This window comes from Cotesia glomerata, linkage group LG4, assembly GCF_020080835.1.
Source record: "Cotesia glomerata isolate CgM1 linkage group LG4, MPM_Cglom_v2.3, whole genome shotgun sequence".
Taxonomy (NCBI): domain Eukaryota; kingdom Metazoa; phylum Arthropoda; class Insecta; order Hymenoptera; family Braconidae; genus Cotesia; species Cotesia glomerata.
The window spans coordinates 804,870-825,647 of record NC_058161.1 but is presented as its reverse complement, the minus strand read 5'-3'; the positions used below and the strand labels follow the sequence as shown (position 1 = coordinate 825,647).

The 20,778-nt window shown below is 27.4% G+C and overlaps 3 protein-coding genes and 1 non-coding gene across 14 annotated transcripts in view; 2 read left to right on the top strand and 2 right to left on the bottom strand.

Annotated features, from left to right (window-relative positions):
• LOC123263043 (diacylglycerol kinase eta) overlaps positions 1–1,935 on the bottom strand; it is a 14,004-nt gene extending 12,069 nt beyond the window's left edge. For 5 of the 6 annotated variants that reach the window (XM_044725565.1, XM_044725568.1, XM_044725569.1 and 2 more), the window contains exon 1: positions 4–171. In XM_044725565.1, the coding sequence (XP_044581500.1) occupies positions 4–42 (39 nt within the window). In that variant the 5' untranslated portion in view covers positions 43–171. Of the gene's footprint in view, positions 1–3; positions 172–1,786 lie in introns of those variants that run through there. The other variant, XM_044725571.1, reaches the window with a different exon arrangement.
• Positions 207–20,778, top strand: LOC123263059. 6 transcript variants are annotated; one of them, XR_006509082.1, is made up of 6 exons: positions 2,716–2,794; positions 14,839–14,942; positions 15,052–15,228; positions 15,301–15,371; positions 16,740–16,925; positions 20,299–20,778. XR_006509082.1 is itself a non-coding variant. In XM_044725594.1 (3 exons), exons 1-3 carry the CDS (start codon positions 207–209, stop codon positions 20,344–20,346), a joined length of 366 nt encoding a protein of 121 aa, XP_044581529.1. In that variant the 3' UTR covers positions 20,347–20,778. The 6 variants fall into 6 exon arrangements, 1 of the variants encoding a protein (XP_044581529.1); XR_006509085.1 differs by having other exon boundaries at positions 15,294–15,367; XR_006509081.1 differs by having other exon boundaries at positions 15,294–15,371.
• Trnat-cgu lies at positions 710–781 on the top strand. Its single transcript has one exon. It is a non-coding gene; the product is annotated as a tRNA-Thr (tRNA).
• LOC123263046 (gamma-tubulin complex component 3) lies at positions 6,100–11,843 on the bottom strand. The gene is made up of 5 exons (XM_044725574.1): positions 11,631–11,843; positions 11,383–11,549; positions 11,190–11,316; positions 8,155–9,482; positions 6,100–6,978 (listed from the first exon to the last, which is right to left on the bottom strand). The coding sequence occupies exons 1-5, from the start codon at positions 11,710–11,712 to the stop codon at positions 6,187–6,189; spliced, it is 2,496 nt and encodes an 831-aa protein (XP_044581509.1). The 5' UTR covers positions 11,713–11,843; the 3' UTR covers positions 6,100–6,186.

Below are 20,778 nucleotides of genomic sequence, written 5' to 3'. Positions count from 1 at the left end.
CACCTTGTATCGTAACCGGAGTTTTTTATCCAGGGGAGACATATTTCAGGTAATCATAATCGTTATTTAATATTTATAATTACAACCGATCACATATTTATACTTTACTTATCTACTGAGAGATCCGGTGTGTGCGTAAGAGCTTAAGTAAATAATACAATGTACAATATTGTATAACGCTGTCATTGTCTGTTATTTTTGTCAGTATGTGTTACGTGTGCCCAGATGACATCGTACGTGATACTATCACCCCTTGTATTTTCTACCGTACTTATATTTATCACTATTATTTTATATATATAACATATAACCACACACTACTTAAATATACACGGTACGTTTGATTATGGTCCACATTTTGTTACAAATATTTTATTCCATCTGTCAAAATTCTGACAAATCATCACAGAGATTAATCTTTACTTTAATATTAAATATTTAGTGCAATTCATAATTCATAATTTTTAATTGCAAATCAAGTGCAGAATGTCAGCTAACAATTATATTAATAGCATGACCTTTATGAATTTTAAATCAAGCGACTAAATAGCCTGAACAAAATTAAACGGACTTACAAACAAGTTAAGTAATTAATATTTATTTTCATCCCTTATTTAAAAGAAATCTAGTTTATCTTTTTTTATAATTCTGGGAAAATAAAAGTAAATGCATTATATCAGAGATTAAACGGGAGCTTAAATGTCAAAGAGCCTCTTTAGCTCAGTGGTAGAGCACTGGTCTCGTAAACCAGGGGTCGTGAGTTCAAACCTCACAGGAGGCACATAGCGTTTTTTTTTCTCTGAATTTAACAACAATTAAAAAACAAAAATTATCGCACTGAAGTTAGCCGTCAGCTGTCAATTTTAAAAATTTTTTTAACAAATCAATTAGAATAAAAAAAAAGCTTATGAATATTTTCACTTGTAATTTTTAATTAATTTTCACATTTCCAACTTTTTAATAATAATTTAATTGCTATAAAACTCTAAAAAAATTTTTAATATCAACTTCAGTGTCTTAAAAAATCATACTGAAGTTAGCCATCAACTGTCAATTTTAAAAATTTTTTTAATAAATTATTCAGGATAAAAAAAAGCTTATGAATATTTTCACTTGTAATTTTTAATTAATTTTCACATTTCCAACTTTTTAATAATAATTTAATTGCTATAAAACTCTAAAAAAATTTTTAATATCAACTTCAGTGTCTTAAAAAATCATACTGAAGTTAGCCATCAACTGTCAATTTTAAAAATTTTTTTAATAAATTATTCAGGATAAAAAAAAGCTTATAAATATTTTCACTTGTTATTTTTATTAATTTTCACATGAGAAACTTTTTAAGAATAATTTAATTGCAGTAATATTTAAAAAAATTTTTAATTTCAACTTCAGTGTCTTAAAAAAATCATACTGAAGTTAGCTATCAGCTGTCAATTTAAAAAATATTTTTAATAAACTAATTACAATAAAAAAAAACTTATAAAAATTTTCACTTTTAATTTTTATTAATTTTTACATGAGGAACTTTTTAATGAATTTTTTTTAATAATAATTTAAATTGTCTATTATAAAAAATTAATGAAAATAAATTTAGCAGATATTAAAAAATTTTTAGAATTTTTTTAACAAATAAATTATGTCCAAAAAAAATTGACATGTAGAAATTTAAATAAATAAAAAATGTAATTTTTTAAAATTATTTTTTGGAACAAATTTGATTGGTAATAAAAATTTTTAAATTCTCTAATGACTGCTAACTTTAATGTCATAAAAAATTACTCACCGGACTTGATTGATCTTCATTGTTATTTTATTTAAAATAGTGATTGTCAAGAATTTTATTGCTTAACTTTTGATTGTTTAGAGCTATATTATAATTATTAATATTAGATAACAAAACTAATAATTAGTTAAAGTTTAAAATCGATTAGGATTACAATATATTTGTTATTTATATCTTTGTTCGTGTCAAAAAAATTCTATTATTATCGTCAGCGGGAGATTGATGTATCTAAGCCGTAACGCGTGTTTCCGTATACAAAAAAATCTACGACTACTCATTTGGGTCATGATTCGCCCGTGTATGACCTAGACTCCCGCTCATCAAGTTCCTTCTCACCACGCACTCTCGTGACCCCAAGATAATAATAATTAATAAACGATCTTGAAAAATTAAACTATCCACGCACTTTTAGACATCTTGCCGGAGAAAAAAAAAATTATGGTGAGTTATTTTAACAATAATTAATTTAATAAAAATATCAAGTGTAATATTAATTGTAATTAAAAATATGAGAAAAGTTCCGGCGTGTAAACCCGCTGATGAGCAAGTGCCCGACTGCTCGCGTCGCATATTGGGGATGAGACTGGCACCCCGCGGAACTCCGAGGTAGAAACTGAGGCTGAGCAGAATTAAGAGAAGCAGAAGTAAGAGGAGAGACGCCGAGTAAAGATGTGCGAGCTCTCAAGCCATTACATCTCGTTCCTTGTCGTTATCAGCGGAATCCACTCCCACAAAGCCACCCTCACTCTCACCCTCACCCTCGAGCCAGCAAACTTCCAAATGGGTGCTCGCTCATCCTATTTATTTTATTTTTTCAGGTCAAGCTGGAACACTCGCCCTCTTCTCGGCACCAGCTTTAACACCGTAACTATTATTGCCAGTACTACACACATAAGCGATGTCACACAACTGCCATTCGTCAAATTGAAAGCAAACTCTTGTCACGGTATATTGCGTACATCCTTCACTCTTTATTACAATGGATATTGTTCTGGTAGATGCTGGGTTGTAAGTAATAAGTATTAAGTATGACTAACTTATTCATTTCTTCATTTTTATTATACCTTTACCTTCGGTTGCTTTTTCTGAAAAATTTTTATTTATTTTATTAAGATTTAGTGGAATTATTTTTTACCTAGTAAGAAATTAAGACTATTAAATTTATTTTAAAATTCATTATTTTGATTAGCTATTGACGCTATTTAATAGTTGATGGTTTGAATTTTTGATATTATGGCGAAAATATTGGTCCTATAAAAAATTTTTGAAACAAAAATTGTTCAAAATTTTATTTTAAAAAAGTAATGTCTCTTATTATTGTTCATGTAACAAAATATCACTCGATTAAATTTATCTGATAAATTTAATATTATATCATTTATATCTTTATGTATATTGCCGCTTGGCGTTAAATAAATAAATAAATAAATAATTTTATGACAATATTGTTAGCAGACATCTAAAAATTTTTAGAATTTTTTTTATTAAAAAAATTATTTAAAAACAATAACTTCCCGATTTTTGAAAATTTTCAATTTTTTTTAGCCGCAAGTTAAAAATTAATCGAAAAAATTTCACTTGTAGAAATATTTTTTTTTTGCTCTAATTTAATTGATTAAAAAAAAATCTAAAATTGTTGAACGTCGGTTAATATTAATGTCATTGTTATTTTTTAAGAAAAAACAATATTTTTGCTGTAATTTTAAAAATAAAATTATTTGTGATTATTAAAAAAATTTGAATCTTTCATTATAAATTTAATTTCAAAAATAAAATTTATAATTATTACAAAATTTGAATCTTTTATTATGAATTTTATTTTGGAAATTACAACAAAAATATTGATTTTTTTAAAAAATCATGAGACATTTTTTATACAAAATTAAATTTTAAATAATTTTGTTTACAAAGATTTTTATAGGACCAATATTGTTGCTTTTATTTCAAAAATAAAATTCATAATTATCAAAAAATTTGAATATCATCATGAATTTTAAATTTTGCAATAACAATGAAAATATAGATTTTTTGAAAAAATCATAAGACATTTTTTTTTATAAAATTAAATTTTGAACTTTTGTCTAAAAAAAATTATTATAGAGGCAATATTTTCGCTGTAATATAAAAAATTCAAAAATTTTTGGACTTACCATTTTTTTAAGCTTAAAAAAAAATCATTTTAATTTTTTTCTAATCTAAAAAATTTCTATAAAATTAATCAATAAATAATTTGGGAAGAAATCTAAAAAAAAAAAGGAAGAAATAAATGTAAATGTGAATTAAAGATTTGATGACCTGAGTAGTTTTCAGCAGATAGACATGCGCGCATTTTATTTTAATCGATAGGCCTGAAAAAGAAAATAATAATAAATACAAATGGAGTGACGTTGAGATCTTTTGTACATTTATGGGTACGTTTTAGCTTTTAATAGTAATAATAATAATAAAAATAATAATTGTGATGATGATTCTAGAGTGCAGACTACTCGGCATTGTTGAGAGTATTTCTGATTCATGACAATCGGTTGATAAAACTGTTATTATTATGAATAACGTCACGGTGACATCCCTCGGCGTTTAGTTAGTAGCAGCAAGAATTGTCTGTCTATTGTTAAGTTAAAACACAATTATTCCTACGGCACATGACACGTTATTGTAACAACCGACGTATGCGTTTCATGGTCATCTGATATCATCAATTATATATAATACATTATGTTTCATTTTATATATTTGTTCAGGGAATCCTCATGATAGTGATAATGATAATAAATTAACTTTATCATCAGGAATCTAAATATAATATTATCATATTATATTAGGAGTGTTTCATATTTTTGTATTGATCCCTTGACATGTATTAGTATTGATTGTGGTTTTATAATCCAATACAAATTAGATAAATTATTTTTTTTTTTATTCAGAAAAACATTTATTAAAAAAAAAATGAGCAATTTTTTAATAAGAAATTTATTAATTAATTTATTAGCAATCTTGCAGTCACTATGTGAACTATAAGAAATTAAAATTTTGCTTTGTTAAATAATGAATTTTGTTAAATTGAACTGTAATTTCTTAACTATTGATCTTTTTAAAGATATAAGCTCATCCCGATGTTACGCTCATCAAGAGCTTTCATTTGAGTACCCACATCAATTTTTCATACATACATATATATAATATATATAAATATATGAAATATATGAAAAATTCATGTGGGTACTCAAATGAAAGGTCTCAAATAGTGTAACATCTGGATGAGCTTATATCTTTAAAAGTGTCAATATATCACAAGATACAAGGTAATTTCTCAATTATGTATCTAGAGATAGAGAATTTTCAAATTCAGCCTAACTATAATTTATATAGATCATTAAAAAATTGTTCATTTTTTTTAAAATAAATTTTTAATCAATAAAAGACTTTTTTTTTTACTCTCAAAATAAAAAACTATTGAATTTTCCAAGTAGATAAAACTAAAACATATATCTAATTAAAATTACTATCGTCTTTTCCAGCGACTGAGCGTACATATTTGTACTAGTTAAAGCCGTGCATATCAAACAAATATGATATAGAATTATATTTTCGGCCAAGGTGATAACATTTATATATGCATTGATTAATAATAATTAGCATTATTATTATAAAAAAATATTATTAAATTGACGATAATATATTTACACAACTATAATATACTTTAGCATTTACATATTTTAAATTTTTATTTTTTAAAAAATAAACTAAAGTTATATTGGCAATCAATATAATAAAAAAAAAAATTCACTTTAATTCTTAAATTTAGACATTTAAGGTAAAAAGACCCAGTTATTGACACTTGAAATTTTATTTTAAATAAATAAAATAAATCAACTCTGATAATTTATAATTAATATTAAATTAATAAACATAATTTTTGAGTTATAAATTTTAAGATAATTGGTTTTTTGAGAATATTTTATTTTATTAATTAGAATAAAATTGCAAGTGTCAATAACTGGATCTTTTACTTTATGTAGATTAAAAAAAAAAAATTAACTTGCACAGCAGCAAATTATTTTACGTTTATTACCGAGAGATTTATTATTTTTCCATATCGGAAGTTTAACTTCGGAAGCAGCAGATGATATTGTTCCACAAGTGTCATCTTGACAAATATGAAGAATATCATCAGCATCGCTGTCATTATTCTTATCTCGCCCGAGCAATTCAATTCTTAGATTATTTTTACTGAGTGACCTTTGTCCTTTAAAGGAGTTTATTCTCCGAGTAAGATTTAATTTTAAATTCTTGGAGCGTAAAGAAACATTTAATTTAAATTTAGGTGACTCATAAAAATTTATTTGCCTGTAATTTGCTGGATTATCACAAAAAAAAATTAAATCCCGGGATTGTAAGTGTCACTTGGTTGCTCCGAAGCTCTTGTCGCCTTGCCGACGGTGTTGATAAGTCAAGGGAGCAACTAGGCTGCTGTCCTCGCTCTTGTAGTGCTCGTTGAAGTCCAGTCTGACGCTGAGCAGTTGGAGAGAAACATCCTCAGCGGAAGCGAGCATCAGGAGGAATTTTTTAACGCGGTCTTGATAAGTCCGCGATAAAACTCTCAGCTGCCGGGACAACGTGGTCAAGTACTTGGTGAACGCGGTCTGTCGCTCGAAGGTCTCGGCGTCGACTGCGTTGGTCTTGCCCCAGCTCTTGGTCTGCTCGCTGGTCACCTGGGTGAATTTATTGCTACTTACTCTTGCTTCGTACTCCTGCGTTGCCCGGGCCAGAAATGTTTCCTCGAGGTTTTCCAGCTCCAATATTGGATTATAAACAGAACGGAGGTGATTCATAAGCTCCTGGGAATCCTCGTCTAAAAGTGTGCCGTGTCTCACCGACTCGACGAAACTATTGTGGGCTATAATAATATCGTCGAGCGAAGCCGCTTGACGTAAATTCTTGGCAAATACTTCCCAGGAACATTCAATAACTTCGAAGAGAAAATAATACTGCATCTGGTGGACTAAATGTACCATACTGCTTGTTATGAGATGAATGTGATTTTGAATTGGCAATATCTCCGGCATTTTACGGAGCGTTTTTGCTGACGTTATTTGGTGCTTCCAAATAGTCGATAAAATTGATTCCATACGCTTCGCTCGCCACAGGGAGAAAAATACTGTTCTGTATGTTTGCCTGCATGGTTCTAATATCTGGAAGATAAATGGATTTTTTTTTTTATTAATTTTTTATTTTTTTACTTGAGTTAAATATTTTAAATAATTATTTATTATTTAAAGAATTTTTTTTTAATGAAATTTTAATATTAAGCTACATATTTTTAAATTAATATCAAAATAACAATTATTAAAAATTAAATTATAAATTACTAGCTACCTTGCAGTCACTATGTGACTTGTGAACTATAAATAAATGAAATTTTGCTTTATTAAATAATGAATTTTGCTAAATTGCACTGTACTTTCTTAAATATTGAAGTTTTTAAAGATGTAAACTCATCCCGATGTTACACTTATCAAGAGCTTTCATTTGAGTACCCACATCAATTTTTCATATATTTATATATATTACATATATGTAAATGTATATATGACAAATATACGAAAAGTGCATGTGAGTACTCAAATGAAAGGTCTGGATGAGTGTAACATCGGGATGAGCTTATATCTTTAAAAATGTCAATAGTTCACAAGATATTTGTTAAATTGAACTGTAATTTTTTTACTATTGACCTTTTTAAAGATATAAGCTCATACTGATGATACACTCATCAAGAGCTTTCATTTGATCACCCACAAGCATTTTTGATATATTTTTCATATATTCATATATATAAATATATAAAATATATGAAAAATTGATGTGGGTACTCAAATGAAAGGTCTCGATGAGTGTAACATCGAGACGAGCTTATATCTTTAAGAATGTCAACAGTTGACAAGATACAAGGTCATTTCTTAATGACTTTTGTTAAATTACACTGTACTTTTTTAACTATTGACATTTTAAAAGATATAAGCTCATCCCGAAGTTACACCCATCAAGAGCTTTCATTTGAGTACCCAGATGCATTTTTGATATATTTTTCATATATGCATATATATATAATATATATAAAATATATGAAAAATTGATGTGGGTACTCAAATGAAAGGTCTCGATGAATGTAACCTCAAGATGAGCTTATATTTTTAAAAATGTCAATATTTCACAAGATACAAGGTAATTTTTTAATTATGTATCTAGAGATATTATCGAAAGCAGCCTAAATATCATAATAAATTAACTATCAGTGAGACAAAATTTTTCTTATCCTCTTAATAATATAGCTAAAAATATATTTAAAAAATAAAAAAAATAAAACTCACCGTTCCAATAGGTCCGTCGACATTATAATCCAGAATAAAAACATCCCACCCGGTTTCTTTATCAGAAGGCGTCAATAATCTCACATCAAGCCTCCTCTGAACATCAAGATCCTCAGCTTTGGTGCAAGTGGCCCTGATAGCGGTCTCCAGTATCGAAGAAAGATTGTGTGGATAGAGCGAGTTGGCAGGTTTTGCCAACTCGGGTTCAATCAAGTGCATCAAATGCTGAATGAAATGTCCCTGACCCAGCAAAAGATACCCCTTGATCCCCTGGAGATGATCCAGCAGTTGACACTGCTTGGTGAGCATCTCAACGACTCTGGTAGAGGTCTCCTTGTAAGCGGCGTCCATCATCATCTGAAGCGGCCCGTCGGGATCCATATTAAAGAAAGCCTCGACGCTGCACTTTTCCGGGTCGTCAATCAGCATGTCTGCGTGGCGAGTGTACAGAGTGGTGGAGTCCTTGCAGACCTCCCTCAGGAAATTGATGCTCTTTCCAGTGCCTAGGATCTTTTTCGCCTGGGACTTGGTGATGAATGTCGGGACCATGGCGTCTCTCACGTGGTATTTTTCGTGCCACATTCTGTCTCCAGTAACGTCAGTCCTTGCCTCGATAAAGAACTCCTGGAAGGGGTCATCCAGCTCTCCGTCGTTGATCCAGCGGATCAACATATTATAAAGCGGCTCGCAGACGCTCGATAAAATCCTGTTGACCAGTTTCTTGACTTTGGGATCGCCGTGGTGGCTGAACTCGTAGACAGCCGAGGCGAGAGCTCCACCCTTCTCGTTCTGGCACGCTCTGACAATTATCGCCAGCCACTTGAAGTTCTCCAGCGGGTCGAACGCCCACAAGTGGAGATGAGACAGCGTGACCACCTCGTGCTCTGGACTCAAGCTGCTGTTTGCTCTGTTCACTTGCTCCTGTATGATAGCAATAAATCTGTAGTACTCGGACAGCTCTTTGTGGAGAGCGGCGACGAAACTGTCTGCGACTCGCCCCGTTCCTGCCAACGACATCCTGTCCAAGCCCTTTCTTACTACGTTATGCAAATAACCCAATTCACTCAATCTCAGCACACTTTGTTTGTGCGAACGGTTTATTTGCACGCTCGAGTCCAACTGGAATCCGTAATTTGAATCTAATTTTAAAATTTTTCCTTCTATACCTTGGAATGAGTAGATCAAATCTTGGACTAATATGCTTTCTGATATACAGTCTTGGTTTGTGAATATCCGGCTTGAGTTTGCGGTTCTGTCGGGGTAGCTTGAACTGTTGGGGGTGTTTAAGGCGATCATTTGGGCTTGAGAACTTGATTGTGGAGTGTAGACTGCAATTTTAATTATTTCAATTCATTTAGTCTTTATTTTAATAAAACTAAAGTTAGCCGACATTTATAATTTTTTTTTATTTAATAAATTGGAACAAAAAAATATTTATTAAAAAATTGCACTTAAAGTTTTACAATTTTTTTACAAGTGAATTTTTTTTTTTTTTTATTTTTTTCTATTAAAATTTTCAATCAAAATAATTGTAAAAATTTTTAAATGTCGGTTAACTTAATTTTCATTTTATTTTATATGAAAATTAAGTTAGACGTTATCTAAAAGTTTTTAGAATTTTTTTTTATTGCAAAAATTATTACAAAAAAATAAAAATAAAATTTCACTTGTAAAAAAATTGAAAAACTGTTAGTGCAATTTTTAAAGAATATTTTTTTGTTTTAATTTAATTATTAAAAAAAAAATCAAAAAATTAAAAACGTCGGCTAACTTTAGTATTATGAAAATTAAGTAAGCCGCTATCTAAAAATTTTTAGAATTTTTTTTTATTGAAAAAATTGTTTAAAAAAAAAAGAAATAAAAAATTTCATTCGTAAAAAACTTTAAAAACTATTTTAATAGCAATTTTTTTTAAATATTTTTTAGTTCCTATTTTATAAATGAAAACAAATCATGAAAATTAATAAAGCCGATATTTAATAATTTTTCTAATTAATTGCTGCATAAAAAAAATTGATATTTAGAAATTTTAATAAGTTAAAAATGCAATTTTTTTAAAATAATTTTTCGGAACAAATTTTTTTGTTAAATAAAATTAAAAAATGGTCGTGACCAAATGATCAAAAAATTAAAAACGTCGGCTAACTTTAGTATTATGAAAATTAAGTTAGTCGCTATCTAAAAAATTTTTTTTTATTGCGAAAATTATTATAAAAAAATAAAATCAAAATTTCACTTGTAAAAAAATTGAAAAACTGTTAGTGCAATTTTTAAAGAATATTTTTTTGTTTTAATTTAATTATTAAAAAAAAATCAAAAAATTAAAAACGTCGGCTAACTTTAGTATTATGAAAATTAAGTAAGCCGCTATCTAAAAATTTTTAGAATTTTTTTTTATTGAAAAAATTGTTTAAAAAAAAAAGAAATAAAAAATTTCATTCGTAAAAAACTTTAAAAACTATTTTAATAGCAATTTTTTTTTAATATTTTTTAGTTCCTATTTTATAAATGAAAACAAATCATGAAAATTAATAAAGCCGATATTTAATAATTTTTCTAATTAATTGCTGCATAAAAAAAATTGATATTTAGAAATTTTAATAAGTTAAAAATGCAATTTTTTTAAAATAATTTTTCGGAACAAATTTTTTTGTTAAATAAAATTAAAAAATGGTCGTGACCAAATGATCAAAAAATTAAAAACGTCGGCTAACTTTAGTATTATGAAAATTAAGTTAGTCGCTATCTAAAAAATTTTTTTTTATTGCGAAAATTATTATAAAAAAATAAAATCAAAATTTCACTTGTAAAAAACTTGAAAAACTATTAGTGCAATTTTTTAAAAATGTTTTTTAGTTCTAATTTAATAAATAAAACATTGAAAATGTCGGTTAAGTTTAGTATTATTTATTTTATTATTTTAAAAGTTGTTAAATAAATAATTTCAATTAAAATGAACTAAAATTAATATTTGACAATTTTAAATTTTTTAAATCAATAAAAATTATAAGTAAAAAAATTCTAAAAATAATTACCACTTGTTGACGGTGCTGGAGAAAGTCCTAATCTCATATCATGAAAAGAAAATTTATTTCCAGCTTGATTTGATTGTTTGCTCATATTCAATAAAAATAATAAAATTCCTACTTTATTTTTGATCGACTAAAAAATAAATATAAATTAATAAATAATGATAATAAGTAATTAAATGTTAATAATAACAAGTACCTTGTCCTTGAAATCATTATGCAGCCTGTCAAAGTGTACAGACTCTTTGGAATTGAGCTTGCTCTTAATTTCATTGGCAATGGTGATCTCATCCTCGCAGAACGATTCAACGCCCTGGGTAGACGAAAACAAACTCAAAGAAAACCTCATCAATCTTCTTACCACCTCTGCAGTTAAATAAATATTATTAAATATCTATATTTTTATAATCTGTAAATAAAAAAATAAATAAACACAAGACACTTAACCTGGCTTTTGCTGGTGTCCACATAGTGAAATAATTAATTTTTGAACCAGATCGGCAACAGTTTCAGCTTCACTGACACTCATTTTAAAACATTCATCTAATAAATTTATATTTGTTTATATTTATTGCAATTACACTTAAATTAAACCAACCACTAATTATTCAAATGAAAAAGTGTTTCTTTGATAACAACAAACTCACTAACTTACTGTCAACATTTTATATTTTGCCGCTAGGTGGCGCTGCGATGCAATTTTAACTATTTCTTCTTTCTAGCTTTTTAGGTGCCCAGAATATCATTTGGTTGTTTGACAGCTGAGGGCACTTTGGCAATGAAGTTGAAAGACATTAGAAATTTTTTTAGAATTTTTAGCAGTGAAATTATTATGAAAACAATTTAATAAAAAAATTCTACATGTGAAAATTAATAATACTGAAGTTAACTGTCAGCTGTCAAATTTAAAAATTTTTTTAACAAATAAATTACAATAATAAAATTCTTCTAAAAATTTTTACTTGTAATTGATAAAAATTAATTTAGCAGATATTTTATAATTTTAAGAATTATTTTAATAATTAAATTATATAAAAAAAATTGACGTTTAGAAAATTAAATAAATAAAAAATGCAATTTTTTAGAAATAATTTTTCGGAGCAAATTTAATTATTAAATCAAATTAAAAAATTATCAAGTGACTGCTAACTTTAATGTCATTTGTAATTGTTATTAATTTATGACATTTAAGTTAGCAGTTACTTGACAATTTTTTAATTTTATTTAACAAAAAAAATTTGTTCCAAAAAATTATTTAAAAAAAATTGCAATTCTTATTTTTTTAAATTTCTACAAGTCAATTTTTTTTGCCATTAATTATTTGTTATAAAATTCTTAAAATTATTAAATATATGCTAAATTAATTTTCATTATTAATTTTCACATGTGGAATTTTTTAATTAAATTTTTTTATATAATAATTTAATTGGTATAAAATTATAAAAAAATTAATAATGTCTGTCAACTTCAGTGTCATGAAAATAAAAAAAAATTCTTGGTGAAAATTATTATGAATATAAAGTTAGCCGACATCTAAAAATTTTTATGATTTTTTTTATGAAAAATTTACAAAAAAGTTAAAAAAAATTTTTCTATTTGTTAAAACCTTCAAAAAGTACAAGTGCAATTTTTTAAAAATATTTTTTAGTTATGAGAATTTATTTAGCAGATATTTATTAATTTTTAGAATTTTTTTAACAAATAAATGAGAAAAAAAATTGACATTTAGAAATTTTAATAAATTATAAGTGCAATTTTTTAAAAATAATTTTTCAGGAAAGATTTATTTGTTAAATAAAATTAAAAAATTAACTTTTAGTTATAATTTAATAAATTAAGCAAAATAAAAAAATCAAAAATATCGGCTAACTTTATTATTATAAAAATATTAGGAGTATTTTTTTATAGTTATTAATTTGTTATAAAAATTAAAAAAATTGACAGTTAGCTAACTTCAGCGTCTTACGGTACTTGCTTAATTTTTTTAAATTAATTTCATCTTTATTGATGAGACAAAAATGTCAAAAAGCAAATCTCAGGAAACTTCTGATCTGTAAAATAAAAAAAAATTAAATAATAATAATTATTATAAAATGACAGCGTATAATTAACAAGTAGACAATCCAAATAAACATTTTGACTAATTAGAAAAAAAATAATTTCTGATGTGAAGATACGAGTTTAATTGTTGCGTGCAAAAATACCGAAAAGTAAATTATGGCCCTGGTTTGTCGGATAAAATAAGGTAAGAATATTTTTTATCACATTATAGTCTATACATCAGTGAATATAAACTCTGTGACATGCAATCGACTAAAATTATAATCAATTAAAAATGGTGTTCAGGAAGCGGCAAGACTATTATGGGCGATGATCAACTAAAATTAAAGCAGAAGCTTTTACGAGGAGTAGAGTCTTCCTCGAGACATTATATTACGCACCAACAACTTTCCTTAATTTTAAATGTGCAATCGCCGTATGTTTATCACAAGTTTATATCGCTCCGCTGCCTACCGGTTATTTAATTGTTGTTGTTATTATCATCATCATCATCATCATCATTGTAGCTGTACGGTGATCAGCAATGCGCTGAAACTTTTTAGTGAGCGGAAACGAATAATAATTCGTTGGGTCTTGGGTCCCTATCGGCGGTGGTATCACACCGACACCCGAAAGCTAGCCATCATCGTTTACGCTGGGAAGAATATAAACATGACGGTTAATTTCCACGTCTATGTTTTTTATAAATTTAAATAAAATACATTTTAATAAAATTGTCCGAAGAGATTAAGCTGCTGATAAAATGTCTAATAATTTAATTGTTAGAAATGGAAAAACACCTTTCACTACTTTAACTTGCTCTGCTGACAATTAATTAATCCATACAAGAAAATAAGTTTAACTGCTTTTAGTGAGCAAGTAAATAGTATAGTAATATTATTGTTAATACGGTTATTCCAGCTACGAGCAGAGACCAATGAGTGCACACCGTCTTCATTATCGTTATTTCCGCGAAGGAATTAACGCTGGGGCTTTATAATCCTCCGTTGGCTCGTGCGAGACGCTCGGGTTCCTATATCCGCCTTTACAATAAATATTATATATAATATAAGCGTATACATGATGCTTTAAGCTTAACTTTTTTTTTTTAAAAAAAAGAAAATCTAATTATTTTTTTAGGATCTTGGATTATTTATGAATATTCTTTTTTGTTTGGCAAAAATTAAAATTTTTTATTTTTACAAAATTTTTTATTAAAAAAATTAAATATTCAATTTTTTTAATTATTTATAAAAATTTAATTTTTGCAAAATTATTAATAAAAAATTTTAACTTTGATAATTATTAAAAAAAAAATTAATTTATGTTTATTGAAAAAAATTAAATATTCAATTTTTTTAATTATTTATTAAAATTTAATTTTTGCAAAATTATTAATAAAAACAATTTTAACTTTGATAATTATTAATAAACAAAAAATTTAACTTTGATAATTATTAAAAAAAAATTAATTTATATTGAAGAAAATTAAACTTTCTTTCTTTTTTAATTATTAAAAGTTTTTAAATTTAAGGTAAATAATAATAATAATGAAATAATGTTTTTAAGGTGTTTAAGGTAAGCCCTTGATAAAAAATAATTATTTTATTTACAGGTGAGTCATATTTAAAAGACTTTTTTTTTTTTAAGACAAGGTTGCTGGTAGTACCTCTGGTTTTGGCGCCGAGTAATATTAGAATCTGACAAAAAGCATTTCGAGTATGTACATACGCTTAAATTATATTTATAAATCTAAATACGTCTAAGTATAAATATATAAAGATGATTTAAAATATGTGTAATATTAAAAAGTCAATTTGTTTTTCAGTAAGTATATCAAGAAGATATGTTTATGATCAACATATTAGCGGTGATATGTTATGAAGAAATAATATTATAAATAAATGATTTACGAAAATGAGGTGAAGAAAAAAATATAAATATTTAGTTCAAAGATTGAAAGGATAAAATTAATGATGACTTAAAGTCTGAGTAACATATACCTGTAGATATAATATATAACAAATATACAAATACAACTGAAGAATATCCTAAAATATACGTTGTAAGTTTTTAGTTGCCGAAATCTGAAAACAGCTGTGTTGCTCTGTTCACTGAATTATCCGAGATATGACTATAGATTAGTAGGTATATAAAAGATAAATATTTTTAACTATATCATGTGCAGGTTTTTTGTAAACTTTTCCTGTAAAATCCATAAACTAAATCATAATGGTCTTAAACTATATATAATGCAAGTTAGCCAAATAGGCATGGTATTTTAATTGTAAACAATTAATATTTAAATTCTCGTCCATATTTAAAATATTTAAACAACTTAATATCGGGAATTTGGACAATAAATGATGTTAAATTATAAGAATTGCAATATTTCGCTGATTTATTTCAGCTTCATCAGGCGAATCTTATGGTTAGCATCCTCGTCTAGTTCTTACAAAGTCAATAGATGTAATAGACTTAATTATGTTTATAGTAATTTATATTACTTCACAGCTTGTTTATTTTACAAAGAAATCAAACTAAATTATAATCAATTATCTAGATCGAAATTAGAATTTCTGCCGATTGCATTAAGGAGAGGCGATGTTAGGAATGACTAATCTACGTTTACCAAGAAGTAATTCGGCTGTCTATGAAAATTCTTTCCTGATTCATGGCATAAAAATTTGGAATTCATTACCGACTGATATTTCAGTAATTGACAATTTTGTAAATTTTAAACAACCTTGTTTTAATTTCTTCTTGCAATCAATGTAATTATCGTTAGTCTTACAGTTTAACATGTTAGTAATTAATTAGTGTCGATCTTTAAAATTGTATTGCAAACATTATCAACTGTATACTTGTAAACTATTATCTTTATGTATTGTTGATGATCACCCTCTACAAAATAAGGAGTTAGACCAATTGCTAATTAGACCGTCGAGATAGATAGATAGATAGAAAGATTTTATTTGATCCTGGAGTTCTAAGCTTTTTCAGGACCATCAACAATACATAAAGATAATAGTTTATTATAAGTATACATTTGATACAGTGTTCGCAATACAATTTTAAAGATCGGCGGGTGATTTTTTAACATTTTGATGTAGCAATGATTTAATTATAAATTATTTGAATGATCCAAACGAAAATATTATACCTCTAATAGGTTTTTCAAAGTGATAATAAATTTTTAACTAATAGTTTTATTGTAAAAATGGAAGATTCTCTAAAATGAAGTTAGACAATTTGCTAATTAGAGCGTCGATCTTCATTTATTGTCCAAATTTCCAAGATTAAGTTATTTAAATATTGTAAATAATATTTTCTGTGTAAAAAGTATCGATTGAGAAAGAACGTACATAAAAATGAAGTCAATAAATAAATATTTTTGAAAAAAAAATATAATAAAAGATAAAACGATGTCGATGTACTCCAAACTTGCAGCTTTAATTTTTTTCAGTCTCTCCCTGATATTAATAACAATAATAATAATAGTGGTTACTTTTTCAGTGCACAATCATATCTGTTATCAAGTAATCATTATCAAGGTATGATTAGAGAGAGCTGTGAGTTGAGGGTAATTCTATAGCAAAACCGGGAGCCTAAAAAACAGAGGATGAAAAAAAGGATATTTGAGGCTGGTACGAATGAGAAAAGAAAAGAAGATGATAATGTGAGAAAGAAAGAAGGCAAGAGGTAAGATTTAAGAACAAAGAGTTGATTTTTAGTTGTTATTTTTAAGGATCGCCCGGGGCCGCTTCCACTAATATAATAATTGAGAGTGCGTGAGTATACAGTACAGTCTGTGGTGCCACCGAAGAGGATGAGCAAAAGGCAAGTAGCCAAAGGTAGAGCACAAGGCCAACCTGCCCGGGGGCTTACTCCAAATCTAAACGGCGGAACACTTGTAGTCCCGAGAGCCAACGGCTGATAATGTTCATCAAATGAGAGGTAGCCAACCTGTTGTATTGTGCTGGCTCTTGTCTAAGGAGCCAGCTTACTCCACAGTCAACTGGATAGAAAAAACCAGAGTTCATCGTGCAGCTCTTGTGTTATGTGCTCTTCTCTCTTTAACAGCCTCCGAGATTGCCAGCCGTGATCCTTGATTAACGTTCGTTAAACCATTTAAGATACGCCAGACTCTTCTTATACTCTTCCAGGCATCAGCATGCTATACTCCTATACGGAGGTCAACCAAACCTGAATCCTCCAACCGATATACGCCGATACACCCGGTACCCGGTACCCGGTACCCAGTACCCGCACGAGAGCGCCCCTGGCATCATTCTAATCCACGGCTTTGCTTTGCCTCACGCGTTACTGCCTTAAGACTCTTTATTCATTTAAACTAGGTATTTATTTTATACAAACTATATTAATTATTATAAATATTTATTAGGTGAAGGTCCTGATATTTTTTTGGCAACATTTGCCAACTTAAATCCTAAACTCTCTTGGTTTACAATATTTTAAGACAAAAGTATTTTATTTTCTTTTAAATCTGGTAAATATTTATATTTTACAATATATAAAATGATATACTAGCAACCTTGCAATCACTATGTGACCTATGTGAGTCACTATTTGAACTATAAATAAATAAAATTCTGCTTTATTAGATGATGATTTTTGTTAAATTGCACTGTACTTTCTTGAATATTGACGTTTTTAAAAATGTAAGCTCATCCTGATGTTACACTCGTCAAGAGCTTTCATTTGAGTACCCACATGCATTTTTCATATATTTTTCATATATATCATATATATAATATATATTTTAAAGATATAAGCTCATCCCGATGTTACACAAATCAAAAGCTTTCATTTGAGTACCCACATGCATTTTTCATATATTTTTCATATATACATATATATATATGATATACATAAATATATAAAATATATGAAAAATTGATGTGGGTACTCAAATGAAAGATCTCGATGAGTATAACATCGGGATAAGCTTATAACTTTAAAAATGTCAATATTTTACAAGATACAAGGTCTTTTCTTAATTATGTTCAATTGAACTGTACTTTCTTAACTATTGACGTATTAAAAGATATAAACTTATCCTGGTGTTACACTCATCAAGAGCTTTCATTTGAGTACCCACATGCATTTTTGATATATTTTTCATATATACATATATATGATATATATAAATATATGAAAAATTGATGTGGGTACTCAAATGAAAGGTCTTAATGAGTATAACATCGGGAAGAGCTTAATCTTTAAAAATGTCAATAGTTCACAAGACACAAGGTCATTTTTTAATTATGTATGTTAGGTTTGAACGCACTACTCCATATCATAAAAAGATTATTTTATAAATTATCGACAATTATTTTAATCAAAATTAAAATTCATACCAATTGCATTAAAAAGAAGCAACGTTAAAAATCATTACTTAGGTACACTACAAATTGTACCATGTATAAAAAATTTATCCTGATTCATAGGATAAAAATTTGGAATTATTTAACAGCTGAAATTACAAAAAAATGATTACTAATTGTAAAAATGATAGTTAAAATTTTTCAGGAAAATAATTTGCTACATACAGTAGTTGTCATCAATGAATGTATGAATAGATGATAAAAAATGTGAGAAGAAATCTGAGACTTGAGATACAGAAATATGACAAGTGTTATGTCGTAAGCATATGAACATAATAACTCATGCAGTAGCCAGCGTATAACTAGACTGCATCTTAAATCTTGCAGTAGTCACTCTTCCTTTCTCATCGAATCAGATTTTAATCTTTAATTCGTCATCAGGATACTATCTACATACTTAAAGATAGTATTACTAACTAATATACATCAACAAACATTACTACATCAACATTAAAAATGTTTAATTATCTGTACTTTGTATTAATCACATGGTATTAATAATGAAGATCAAAAGTTAATGTTTAATACATTTCTTCTTTGATCTTGGTTAGTATACATTAAATTATTCATTAATAGTGGTTAACTTTGAAGGATTGAAGGCCTAGACTTTCATTAGACAATCTATGGATTTATGTACTACATATTGTAAAGCCTTGAAGCGATCTATTTCATCTTTTACGTTTATATTCCTCGTAAATCACCGATGTTTGTCCTCAGACAAATTGGTATCAAGCCAGTTTAATATTTTAAGCTAAAAAAATTTTAAAGAAGAAATAGTTTTATTAAAATAGATCCATAAATTCGAAGGTGAGATTTAAAATAGCGGATTGGTGAAGAACAGTTATTTCTTCACACTGATAGAAGGATTTATTAACTATTAATAATTAATTTTATTTGAAGACAATTATTTAATTTATTAAATTTTAATAAATATTTATTAACAGATAGTCAATTTATTATGATAAGTATTTAGGCTGCGTTTGAAAATGCTCTATCTCCAGATACATAATTAAGAAATTACCTTGTATCTTGTGAAATATTGACATTTTTAAAGATATAAGCTCATCCCGATGTTACACTCATCGAGACCTTTCATTTGAGTACCCACATCAATTTTTCATATATTTTATATATTTATATATATGTATATATGACAAATATATAAAAAATGCATGTGGGTACTCAAATGAAAGCTCTTGATGAGTGTAACATCGGGATGAGCTTATATTTTTAAAAACGTCAATATTTGAGAAAGTACAGGGCACTTTAACAAATATCTTGTGAACTATTGACATTTTTAAAGATATAAGCTCACCCTGACATTACACTCATCAAGACCATTCATTTGAGTACCCACATCAATTTTTCATATATTTTATATATTTATATATATGTATATATGACAAATATATAAAAAATGCATGTGGGTACTCAAATGAAAGCTTTTGATGAGTGTAACATCGGGATGAGCTTATATCTTTAAAAATGTCAATATTTCACAAGATACAAGGTAATTTCTTAATTATGTATATAGAGATAGGGCATTTTCGAATGTAATTTAAATTAATAAAAAAAAATTCTAAATATACTTCCAAAGAAGAAATGATTGAAGTAATAATAAACCGTTTATAAAAGTGGATTGATTTAATAGGCATTATAATTATAAGTTCCAGGAAATGGATGTCAAGATAGTCAATAGGGTTCATAGGATTTAGTGGAATGTGAAGATGATACGAGGTACGAAACAGTACGGTACATTCACCAATGACCGAGTGGCACGGATCCTGGTGATTATTATAACCCTTGGTATCTCTCTTCCAACAGAAACTTATACTGTGTGCATCAACATCAACAATGAGAAATAAATAACAATAATAACAGCAATAAATAGATATAAGATGAGTAATATAATTGGAGTTACGCGGCGTGTCGCCGTGGTAAGACCATCGCCGCTGACCTCTGACATTCTTCAATGATTCGGGCCTTTGAGGTCGCAGACCATCTCAGACTCTCACTTATTTTGCCAACCCATTTATTATTATCTTTATAAATTCCCCCACTCTCTACCTGCAAACGCATCCTATTTCTTCATTTAATTTTAATGTTATAATTTATAATTAAATGAAGAAATAAATTTTGGAAAAATT

Bases quoted from the DNA above. Each gene is read 5' to 3' on its own strand.
- LOC123263059 (XM_044725594.1), top strand. From the start codon at position 207: ATGTGTTACGTGTGCCCAGATGACATCGTACGTGATACTATCACCCCT. The intron at 335-2,604 runs GTACGTTTGATT...TTATTTTTTCAG, and splicing joins ACACTACTTAAATATACACG to GTCAAGCTGGAACACTCGCC. The intron at 2,795-20,298 runs GTAAGTAATAAG...TATAATTATAAG, and splicing joins GTTCTGGTAGATGCTGGGTT to TTCCAGGAAATGGATGTCAA.
- LOC123263046 (XM_044725574.1), bottom strand. From the start codon at position 11,712: ATGAGTGTCAGTGAAGCTGAAACTGTTGCCGATCTGGTTCAAAAATTA. The intron at 9,483-11,189 runs GTAATTATTTTT...TTAAAATTGCAG, and splicing joins TCCAGCACCGTCAACAAGTG to TCTACACTCCACAATCAAGT. The intron at 6,979-8,154 runs GTGAGTTTTATT...TTTATCTTCCAG, and splicing joins TCGACGGACCTATTGGAACG to ATATTAGAACCATGCAGGCA.